Genomic DNA, 12,087 nt, shown 5'->3' with positions numbered 1-12,087 from the left:
ACAAAAAATTTTATGAAAGAAAAACTAATAACAAAACAGAACTTTGCGTCATAAATAAGTAGTTACAGATAAAGTATTCTTCTTGATGTTGTGCACACTCACAGAACTAGCCAGTAGTTCGAGCGGCAGATCCGAATTTATAAAAACACAACTGTGTGATCAATCTTCCGGTAATCAATTTCACTCCAAATGACGGTACTTCATAATTTAACATGCCATTTAATTCTAAATCTTACAACTTTCCAAATCAGTGAACAAAACGAACTTTCCTGATTCCAATCTGAAATAATCTGTAAATGAAACTGAAATTTCTTTCACTGCAAGATTTGATAAAGTATTGATTTTTAAGAAACTTCAACCATAACAGTATTTATAGTTTCATTGGAGTTCGTCCAAAAAAAAAAGAGAGAAAACCGGCGATATCAGTTCGATTCCAATTCAGAAAGAATGAAAGAATGGGGACGTCAGAATAATGAATATCAAATGTGAAATCGTTTACCGAAGAAATTCATCATAGGCATAGGCCAATAATTGATATGCAATGCGGTACCCCGCAGACCGATCAAGTGGCCCAAAGATGTATGGAATACTGAGCATATCCTTAAAAAATATAAGGGCAGTAGGTAAAAAGGATATTCAAATCACTTCAGTTTCCATTCGCGAATGATTGAGTGAAGACTTAGGATGAGAATGAAGTGCATGAACGTAGTGCTCTTGTATTTTGCTGTACAAATGGTTGGAGCAGACCATGGAGGAAAGCAAAAAATTAGTGAATCCGATTCTTTCCTAAAAGCGTATGAGGATACGAAAAACTTGGATTCTCAAATTTCATCAGTTACGACGGCTAATAGGAGAGAGATATTTTCATCATATCCATATACTGACTCAGGACCAGGACATCATTATGGGCCCCCGCTATACTTTCCTCAAAAGAAGTAAGTTTCAATAAAATTAACAAATATTTTCCATTCCAGAAGAAGATATTTCGTGGAAATCTGAGAATTTGAGCAGATGATTTCTTTTTATTACTGAAAATTTTCGAGAAACAGAAATCTACAATCACTGCGACTACTCGCAATACTACAGATCATAAGCCTGCAGGACTTGTGGTGTTACCTCACAGCAATTCCATCGGACTCAAGATTTCTCACAGGATTTTCGACAGTATTGTGAGCATGTAATAAAGCACCCCGGTCGTGATCAATGGAAGAGTGGCACTGGACATTATAATGCAAGGGTAGATTCACACATATGAAGGATGATAGACTTTTTCGGGCTCTGGCAGCTACTTGCGTTTGCTCGGGCGCCAGTGGAGCAATCAGTGAAACTCCACGTCTGTCACAGAATATCAACAATAATGAACCAGGGTAGACTTTGACTATCAGTGGGAAAGGGTATCAGTGAAGACTAAGGTGGTAGTTTTTGCTTTTCATTGGATTTTGAGAATTAAAAAGAGTGCTTACCTCTTGTAACTGAAAACCTGGATATAACTGATTTCAGAATAAATTCTCACCGGCTACAAAATAAATATCCAGAGTTAATTTTTGGAGGGTAGAGACAGGGAGAACAAACTAAAGTAACGAAAAGTATCCGCCAAAAACTTGAGGTATTCCAGGTGAGGCTGTAAAGCAATAAAAATATAAGGATAGAAGATTAATTGACAAAAATTCACTGTGTTGGCGTATTTTGAAATAGAAGATATGAGGAACATCTTTATATATATATATATTTTGACTGATTCAAAAGAATCGATTTTTTTTCGAGAGACCCATCCCTTATTATCTTCATGGAGAATATTATTATTTAGAGGTGGCTCATCGAGGAAATTAATTTTTCCCGCTAATAGCAGGAAAAAGAAATTTATGAAATACTGCAGTTCGCAAATCAATGAACGGATTCCATTGAGCGATATATTTTTATGTAGGGAATTAGGTGCTCTATAAAAACTGTCCCGTATAATTTTTCGATAAAACGGCTCTTCAAAAAGTTATTAGAGCTTGAAATCAAATTTTTGTCAAAATAACTGTTGTTATTATGTTGAAATTATTGGAATCTATTTTGCAAATCACGAAATAGCTCTGGAAAGTTACAATTATTATGATTTTATGTAGATTTAAATGATTTATGACATCCTCAAATTGTCAACCTCAACATTTGTTAGAAAGTACATTATAGTCTTTACAATCAAATTTATTGATCATCTCTTATTTTTCATTCACTTGGGTCAAAAAAAATTCAGATTACCTACTATTTGATCTCAAACTGAGTATCGATGTCGTCAGCCTTCATATTAGGACACTCACTTTGATGACTGTCGTTGCCACAATATGAGCAATACTTCTGTGCAATCTTGAATTTGTGTGTTTCTGCTGTACTGAGGACTCTTTCGGATCTTTTCGATTGATTTTGTTTTTCGATTTCAAATGGCTGAGGTGTACTCACAAAACATGCGGCGCTAGCGTAATTCTCCAACCATTCTGCAAAATCAGCGAGATTTACTATTCCATTCCTCCTTGAAACAACTTCACCCCAGTTCAATTTCAATATATCTGGTAACTTATTTAGGAGTTCTTTCATCAACTGTGGGTTTTGTAGATGACCTGTGGATTCCAAAATTTTCATAGTAGATACCATATTATTAACTTCATTCGATAGATGAATGAGTTTCTCCAAATTACAGTCTTTTATGTACGGGATATTTTTGATTTTCATAACGAGTGTTTCGATGATGAATTCAGGCCTGCCAAAGCGTTTTTCAAGTGTTTTCATAACCAGATCCACGTTCGATGTCAGCATCATTCCAGAAACGGTAAACTTGGCTAATCCCTTCAAGCATTTCTGTAACTTGAGCATTATCTCCTCATTCGAATATTCACATAATGAACAAATATTCGTGAAATGTTTATAAAATAGTGGCCAATCTTGGGGATTTCCATCGAAACAAGGAAAATCTTTGTCAACCGATTGCCTGGCTCCAATTTTATACGAAGCATTTTGGGGTTGTCCTGAAGTTTTGAACGTCATTAGTACTTCCTGTAGTGTGTTGCATAACATGTGGATATCATTCTTGGAATCCTTTCTTGGAAAACTTTCAAAATCATCTATTTCGCCTTCTTCTGGAATATTATTAATCCAATTTGTCACATGATTGTCATTTCTTTCATCATTCTTTCTATACTTTCCAGAAAATTTGGTTTTTCTAGATACACAACTAGCACTTTCACTGTTTTGTGCCTCAAATTCTGCTTCTTCTAATTCCTCTTCCATATCTTGCAGGCGGAGACTGTTTTCTATTTCCTTTTGTTTCGACTCGAGCTCAAACTGCACTTGTTTTCGTTTCAACATTTCTAACTCTTGCCTTTTCTTCTCATTTTCTAGGATGCGCCTTTTTTTCTGCAAATCAATAGTGCTACGGTTTGATTCTGCTCCTTTGGAAGAAGTTGGTTTATCGTTTCTTGCAATGAAACGACTTGTGGATGCAGGCTGAAATTCAGTATCATGTGTAGATCCAGCATGTGATGTGTTTCTGTCTGCCCTAGGAGTTCCGGTTCCATTACCAAAGTTGTTGGGCCACACAAAATCTGCCGATAATGATCTATTCATCCCAGCTAAATTTCTTCTTGGTCTATTCTGCTCCATTCAAAAGATCACGTCGGGGTCACCAAATGTTCAGTTCGGTGCTGAACTGTCTCAAAATATCAAAATTCCAAATATTCTCGTCGATTTTTATTTTCTGTCCAACTGACATTAACATAATTTTTTTGTTATCTACAGTGTCATGACGAATTAAATTAAATTATTATAAAAGTAAGCTGGTAGGATCCGACATTTACAAATTTGTCCTTCCTCCCAATACCATAATATATATATATATATATATATATGCACATGCATGCACATAGTCTGGATCATCATATAGATTTTGAAAATGTGGAGATATTAAAAACAGAAAGTAATTACCAGAAGAGATTGATACACGAGATGATAAATATAAACAAAGAAAAAAACACTCTAAACAAAAAGACGGATACAAATAAACTGAGTTCCATATACAGTTATTTGTTAAAGAAGTTGGAAATGAGTGGCTTTTATGACGGGCAACAGACGACGTTTCATAGAACAGGTAACATAACCAAGAAAAAAATTTTTTCGTGCTGAAGGATCGTAAAGTGTGTATGAGAATTTTTATATGTCGTTTTGAAACCAAAGAAATTCCAAGATGAAAGTAATAAGGATAGTTTTATATTGTTTTTAACGTATGGTTCATGACAGGTGTATGTTTATACAAAACCTCGCATTCAGTGAGTTGTGTTTTAGATTGTTTAACATTATTAATTACATGTATTATTTTGTCCTTGTAGAAGCCCTGAAGAAGCATCAAAGAAATGCGAAAGCTTGGCGTAGAATAAAGAGTACCTCATTCACTCCCCAAACCAGAGTCGATAGACCCTTATCGTCGAATTTATATATATATATATATATATATATATATATATATATATATATATATATATATATATATATATATATATATATATATATATATATATATATATATATATATATATATATATATATATATATATATATATATATATATATATATATATATATATATATATATATATATATATATATGGGGATCTGCTATACGTCGAAGGTGTTATTTCTGTACAATAGGTTGTTCTGAATTAATGAACTCAGTTGCGAATTTGTAAAATATACATATATCAGAAATTAATATGAACCAATATTCAATATACCATCATAGCATACATATTCCAGTTACTTACACAATATGTAGGTAATATTTATAGAATTTTCAGAACCACACTTAAAAAAAAACACCTTACAGACATATACAAGACCTGTATGTAGTTTTCTTTTTTCATGATTTCCTTATGAGATGGTCTCTTCATGACGCAATATATACAAATTGATTAATGAATGAACAAAACACTCACAGCAGGTTTCATAAAACTTTGACTTTCTAAACAATTTGACAGTCACTCGGTTCCCAACATATATCTATTATAATATATATATATATATAATAGATATTATATTATATATTATTATATTATATATATATATATATATACAGGGTGTCCGGGGAGTAACTGTACATACTCATACCAGAGATAGAGTTGGACCAGCTGATTACGGATTGACTATAAAAAATTAATTTCTGGATTTCCCTAGAAAGCTACAGGGTGATTTCCCAACTTCATGGTAATACTTAGTCCATCATAAAATCCAAACTTATTGACGGATATTATTGAATCTTAGGAGGTTATTGACACATGCTAAGGTTGAGTTAGAAAGATATCAATTATTCCAATATTCCAGGGCCGGACTCATTAATCTTCATTTAAAGTGTTCAGGGTAAAAAAACTCTTTGTATTTCGAATTAAAAATAATTGATTCGCTTTATTGAAAGAAGCTAAATTATGCTTCAAGTTTTGGTACCGCTCAAAGTTGTCACATCAACAATTATTTTTTTATGAATTTCTCAATTTGGATAAAGTTCGAAAATTGCAATTTATTTAACTGAACAGGATATAGTCATCTTGTGCAGGTCGAAAATAAATAATAAATATTCTTAAAAAAGTCACTGAAGGTGAAGAAGACTATAATAATTTGTTGAAATACTGGGTGGCCACCCCAGACGCGGATTTCACTTTGAGGGAGTAAATGAAGGTATTTTGAAAAAAAAAAATCGGTGATGTGTATAGGGTATACAGAAGCATATTTCAAAATTATTCTTATGTATACCGGGTGCTCGACAACAATGATATAGACCAAAGTTACACTTCTTCCAGTCAAGAGAACAGCTGATGAACAGAATAATAAACTGTTGCGATATTTTAGGAAATAATGGCGATATGATTCGGAAGGCTGTATCCAATTTGAAAATTCGGCAAGAGAAATGTGAACAAGCTGATCGTTTTCATTTCGAACCACTTTTGAAATATTGTTGACTCAGCAATTCATTCGTTCCTATTTTTATTTTTATTAGGTACTCCTTACTGTATTTTAGTTTTTCATTTGTTATTCTTTCGTTATTGAAGTGCTTATCAAAGCGCTGAACTTTTTTGTAAATTTTTTACTAATACATTCGCATTTTATATTCAAACATGAGATTTTCAGTTCTCTTCATGATGAAAAATTCAAGTTTTTGAACTTTATCCAAATTCAAAAATTCATAAAAAAATAATTCTTGATGTGACAACTTTGATTGATACCAAGAATTGAAGCATAATTTAGCTTCTTTCTAAAAAACGAATCAATTATTTGTAATTCGAAATACAAAGTGTTCTTTTTACCCTGAACACTTTAAATGAATATTAATGAGTCCGGCCCTGGAATATTGGAATAATTGATATCTTTCTAACTCAACCTTAGCATGTGTCAATAACCTCCTAAGATTCAATAATATCCGTCAATAAGTTTGGATTTTATGATGGACTAAGTATTTCCATTAAGTTGGAAAATCACCCTGTAGCTTTCTAGGGAAATCCAGAAATTAATTTTTTATAGTCAATCCGTAATCAGCTGGTCCAACTCTATCTCTGGTATGAGTATGTACAGTTACTCCCCGGACACCCTGTATATATATATAATAGATATATGGTTTCCGAATGGAAATCAATAAAACCTCTGCATTTCTGAATATATTGAAAGAGTAGCAATTGAGAATTATTGAATGGACCTATAAAGTTCATAATTTGCCCTTAATATAGGCCGTTCGTGCAAGGGATGCTTTCTGCATTCAACAATTTATGTGGATGAGCAGTTCTCAATTGACCTCTGCAGTAAAATGTTCACCCCACATAGTAGTCAGTAGTGTTTGCTGAAGTCATTGTCTTCAGGCCTTGGAAATTTATCCACTTCAATAATTTTCGAACAATATTTTGCTGTTTTCACCAAGAAATAATACAAAAATTCAATAATCAGCTCATACTCATAACTAGAACCTATGACTAGAACGAGCTAGATAAACAAAAAGCTGTACGAGAATCAAAAAATTCAAAACCTCTTTGATCGAAATTAACGTCTGAAATCTCACAAAATGTCATATGTTTCTACAAATGGCATTCTAATTAATATTTTAACCAGCCCTAGCGTCTTGAAAACACGCTTGACACAGAGATGGCGCTCCAATCGCTTTAATCGCCTCGTTTCCCATCTTTATACTCTATAATCTTTGAGAATTAGTTTATACATCAAATAAAATATCAATAAGGCTTTTTTTCTACCTAAATATCAATTTTTTTGTCATTTTATTTTTTGCTCTATAAATTCAGCCCAATTGTTTTCTCTTCAGAATACTGAATTAAAGATTAATTTTTTCAGTTATGGACCTCCTGACCCATCCTATGGATTTCCTGAACCCATATATGGACCAACCGTTCATGGTTCACCAAAACCAATTTTCGGACCTCAAGTCCATCAGCAACCAATATATGGGCCTCCACAACCAGCATATGGGACTTCTCAGCCGGTGCATGGTCCTCTTTCAACACTGAACGGAATACCTTATTCTTTAATAGAAAGTATTTTTGATAAATTCAAATATAAACTTGACTTATTCACAATAGGAAAAATTATTCTTAAACTGGTTATCTTCAAGAAAATTGTTAGTTTCATAGGTATATTGTGCCTTCTCTTATTTATACCATCCTTGAAAAATAAGAATATAATGCAAATGCCACAGATGGATGATGAAATGTTCAGGTCATTTGGAATAAACTGAAATGACTGATTGAGTTCATTTACTACTTAGTTAATCCAGCAGACGTTGTCTTGCCATAGTGTTGTAATATTAAGTAACTGGAAGTTAAATTAAAGATACAAAAAAATGGCCGAATGGTATGAAAAGTGAAAAAATTTATTTCAAACTTTTTATTGCAATAATGTACTCAACAATATTATAGATATAATAATCTTCGACGTTTTCATGGCATTGCCTTTTTGTAAAGAAAAATTTCGCCTGTTGCAAAAACCATTCAAAATGAGTATTTGTCAACACAGGAACAGGCTATATACAATGAAGAATGAAATATTAATGGAAACAACAATTCCGAAGGAATTGTCGTTCCAATAATGCGAGTTAGTCATGAACTATCATAGGAACTCCCAGAGAAGTCGAAAAATTCAAGTGCAACTGTAAACCGGTTTCGGGATCATTTTCCCTCGTCAGTACAGTATAGCACTGAATCTTCCGAGCGGAGGATGGTAGTCTTATGCGATCTTGGGACGCCGCTTTGAGATATTCTCATCACGATACGCCACCTGTCACGCAAAGGCTGAACCTAACCTCACTTTCTCTGCAGACTCCTACAACAGTTCATGGCTTCCAAGTTCAACTACTACGCACCTACCCTACCTACTACCCGCAGTCATCGAATGTGCAAACATTCATCAAGGACCACGGGCGAATTGAGGGGGTTCGCTCACTATGATCATAACCCTCCCAGGAAACACACCTTGGTTTAGTATACGTCTAATATTCATCCTGATAGTATATTTTTCGTTTTGGTCTATCACAGTACAAGTATTTTACGTCTATATTATACCACTTTTTCTGTAGTAGGTTTACAAAACGTCTTTTAGCGTTAGCTATATATACCACACTATATGTTTTTTCCTTATCAATAGTTTTTTCAAGAACTGAAGATTATTTTTTGTTTATATACTTATAATACAATACAATTATTTTAAACTCTTCGTCATATTCATCAGTTATTAACGAAGTCTACAAGATCTTTGAATTATACGTCGAGTATATTGTACTTTTCGACGTACTTCCTACACCTATATTAAACGAATATGTGATAGGTTTTTGGAATGTCTATAAGTGGAAGTCATATATACATAATGAGATCTATTTTGACTCCCAGTTGTGTTTTTTCGATTGGAACAATATGCATCCTACAATATATATCGCTTATTTCCCAGCTTTAATGATTTTTCATGATTTATAAACTAGGTCTATAAAGTTCCACAAATTATACGACTATAAGTCGTACATATTTCAACCTACCTTCCTACTCCATGAACCTAGGTCTATATTGAACGGATATATGGTAGGTTTTCAATCTGTCTATTAGCGAATTTTTTTAACACTCATCATTGAGGTTTACACTGGACAAATATATGAAAGGTTTCAAATATGACTATTGTAATGTTTTCTTCGCTTGATTAAAACGTCCAATTGATTTAAATTATTTATTTACACTTAATATGACACAACTATTTATTTACACTCGTATTTATTTCCACTAGTCGCTTGCACTGTAACTGTACTTGTACTTGCCTACCTGCTCCTCCGCTGGGCTTATATAGGCGCCGGAAACATTCAGGTAGATTCGCGGTTATTCTGGAAGCTCTCGACCGCTCTGGTTCTCGAAAGGTCCGACCGCAAGGGCCGGACTGGTTACACTGTCCCCTCCTGAAGCCTGTTCTGTCCCAGAACAGATTTAGTGAATTCCTCCGAGGACCGTGGCGAAACTTGCACTCATCACCATTCCTACAGTAGCCATTTTGATGGAAGTAGCACTCCACAGTTTTTCCAGGCTCCCTGGCCTGCTTTGGGTTGAAACTGCACACCAGGATCCGTATACCAGTCCCCTGAAATACCACCTCCAGCATGCTTCGCACAACTCGCCAATTTAGCTGGTCCAATCCACAACCGAGCTTGGGAACAGCTAATTTCCTAACTCCAAAGCGTTGAAGGTCTTCTTTCAAGCTATGCAGTGCCGTCCATAGATTCTGATAGGTTGGCTTCTGATAGGAATGTTGCTTTGTGACTAAATAATAAATGAACCGACCTTCAGCCTTCAGTTTCAAAATTTTCCGATTCTTGGCTGCTGTCGCAATAGTTGTTCCTGACGTCCAAATTTATTTCTGAATACTCTTGCTATTCCTTTGCTCATACGAAGGTCTTCCGCTACGCAATGAGCGAGAGAGTATTCCTCAGACACGGTAAAGAGATCTTGATGTACTTCCAGTGTAACGCCGAACCGTGCAACGCGTGTCTCACCATAACAATCCATAAACTTCTGGTAATCGCTGCTACCTTGCATCGGGGCTTCCACAAGACGTACTTCTTCTTTGTCCTGCGCGTACGGGGCTAATCGGTTGAAATGGACAACCTTTGGTTTTCCTCTGGGGAGCTTCCTTATCCGGTAAACTACATCATTTATCCTCTTGATTATTTCATACGGTCCCTCCCACTGTCTCTGCAGCTTTGGTGAAAAACCTTTCTTCCTTTGTGAATTATGTAGCCACACCAGATCTCCAGTGGTGAATCCACCTTCAATAGCCTTGATGTCGTAGCGCATTTTCATTCGGTCACTTGCTTGCTGCATTTGATCGCGTACCTTGTCATTAATGTAATCCAGCTTGTTCTTTAATTTACTAACGTATTCCTCCCCAGCTACGTCTTCTCCAGGCTTACATCCAAACTCTAAGTCGCAAGGCAGCCTTATTTCTCGGCCGAACATTATGCTGGATGGAGTTTCCTTGGTAGATTCTTGAATCGAAGATCTATATGCCATGGTGAATAGATGTAAATATTCATCCCAATCCCGCTGGTGATCAGAAACTACTTTGGCTAGATGTTTTCCCATTGTCCGATTCATTCGTTCGACCATGCCGTCTGATTGTGGATGAAGAGGTGTAGTCCTTATTTTGTGAATCCCCAATTTGCTGCATACTTCTTGAAATAACTTCGATTCAAAATTTCGGCCTTGATCACAATGCAGCTCCAGAGGTATTCCAAATCTGCAGAAGAATTCTCTGACCAATTTATCAGCTACCGTACTTGCCTCTTGATTAGGAATACCGTAGGCTTCCACCCATTTCGTGAAATAGTCCATCGCTACCAGAATGTACTTGTTTCCATGGTGTGTTTCGGGAAAGGGGCCAGCGATGTCGATAACTACTCGTTCCATAGGAGATCCGACGTTATATTGCTTCATTGGTGCTTTTCCTTTACCATAAGGTCCGTTAGCAGCAGCACAAACCTTGCATCTTCTACACCAATCTTTAACGTCCCTCTTACAATTTAGCCAATAAAATCGCTGCCTGACTTTTTCCAACGTCTTAGTTATCCCGAAATGTCCACCTGAAGTTCCATTATGTAGTCTGGTCAGAATGTCTGTCACACGGCTCTTCGGCACAATCAACTGAAGTCTCTGCTCAGTTCCATCTTCATTTTCCCAACAACGTTTCAGAAGACCTCCATCAATCTTCAGCGTTTCCCATTGTGCCCAATACGACTTTACATTCTGGCTCAGTCTGGATACTTCTTCCCAAGTAGGTCGTTTACCGCTCTTCTTCCAACTCAGGATTACTTTCAAGTCGTTATCTTCCTCTTGTGCTTTTTGAATTTCTTCAGGTAGCCAGTCGTCTTCGATTACGGTGGTCCGCCTTAAATCGATCTTTTCTTCCAGACGCGAACAATGGCTGCAATTCTCGGGACAAGGTCTTCTTGATAACGCGTCTGCATTGCGATGGCTAGTCCCCGCTCTGTGCTCAGTGTCAAAGTCATACTCTTGCAGCCTCTCAATCCATCTAGCCACTTGTCCTTCCGGGTTCTTGAAACTCAGGAGCCATTTCAAAGCAGCATGGTCCGTTCTTAGTAAGAATTTCCTTCCGTACAAATATTTGTAGAAATGTTCTACGGACTTGATGACTGCTAAAAGTTCTCTCCTGGTCACGCAATAATTCCGTTCTGGTTTGGACAACACCTTGCTGAAGTACCCGATGACTCTTTCCTGTCCATCCTGGACTTGCGATAGAACGCCGCCAATGGCTGTACTACTGGCGTCGGTGTCGAGCACAAATTTACCTTCAGCCCTTGCGTAACTCAGAACTGGAGCTGTGACCAGAGCCTTTTTCAATCGTTCGAAGGCTTCAGCGCAATCATCGGACCATATGTACTCCTGTCCATCTTCCGTCAATTTCGTCATCGGCTTGGCAACGTTGGCAAAACCAGGTACAAATCTTCTATAATAAGCGCAAAGGCCTAAGAAACTTCGCAACTCACTCTTGTCTTTCGGAATAGGCCATTCCTGCACT

At 36.1% G+C, this 12,087-nt stretch overlaps 1 protein-coding gene across 1 annotated transcript; it reads left to right on the top strand.

The window, feature by feature from the left end:
- Positions 1–671: 671 nt before the first annotated feature.
- LOC123315958 lies at positions 672–7,756 on the top strand. The gene is made up of 2 exons (XM_044901867.1): positions 672–935; positions 7,357–7,756. The coding sequence occupies exons 1-2, from the start codon at positions 685–687 to the stop codon at positions 7,754–7,756; spliced, it is 651 nt and encodes a 216-aa protein (XP_044757802.1). The 5' UTR covers positions 672–684.
- The last annotated feature ends 4,331 nt before the right edge of the window (positions 7,757–12,087 follow it).

The sequence above is a fragment of the Coccinella septempunctata genome, chromosome 6, assembly GCF_907165205.1.
Source record: "Coccinella septempunctata chromosome 6, icCocSept1.1, whole genome shotgun sequence".
NCBI classification, from domain to species: domain Eukaryota; kingdom Metazoa; phylum Arthropoda; class Insecta; order Coleoptera; family Coccinellidae; genus Coccinella; species Coccinella septempunctata.
Note: the sequence above shows the minus strand (reverse complement) of the source record. Positions and strands in the feature narration are given on the sequence as shown.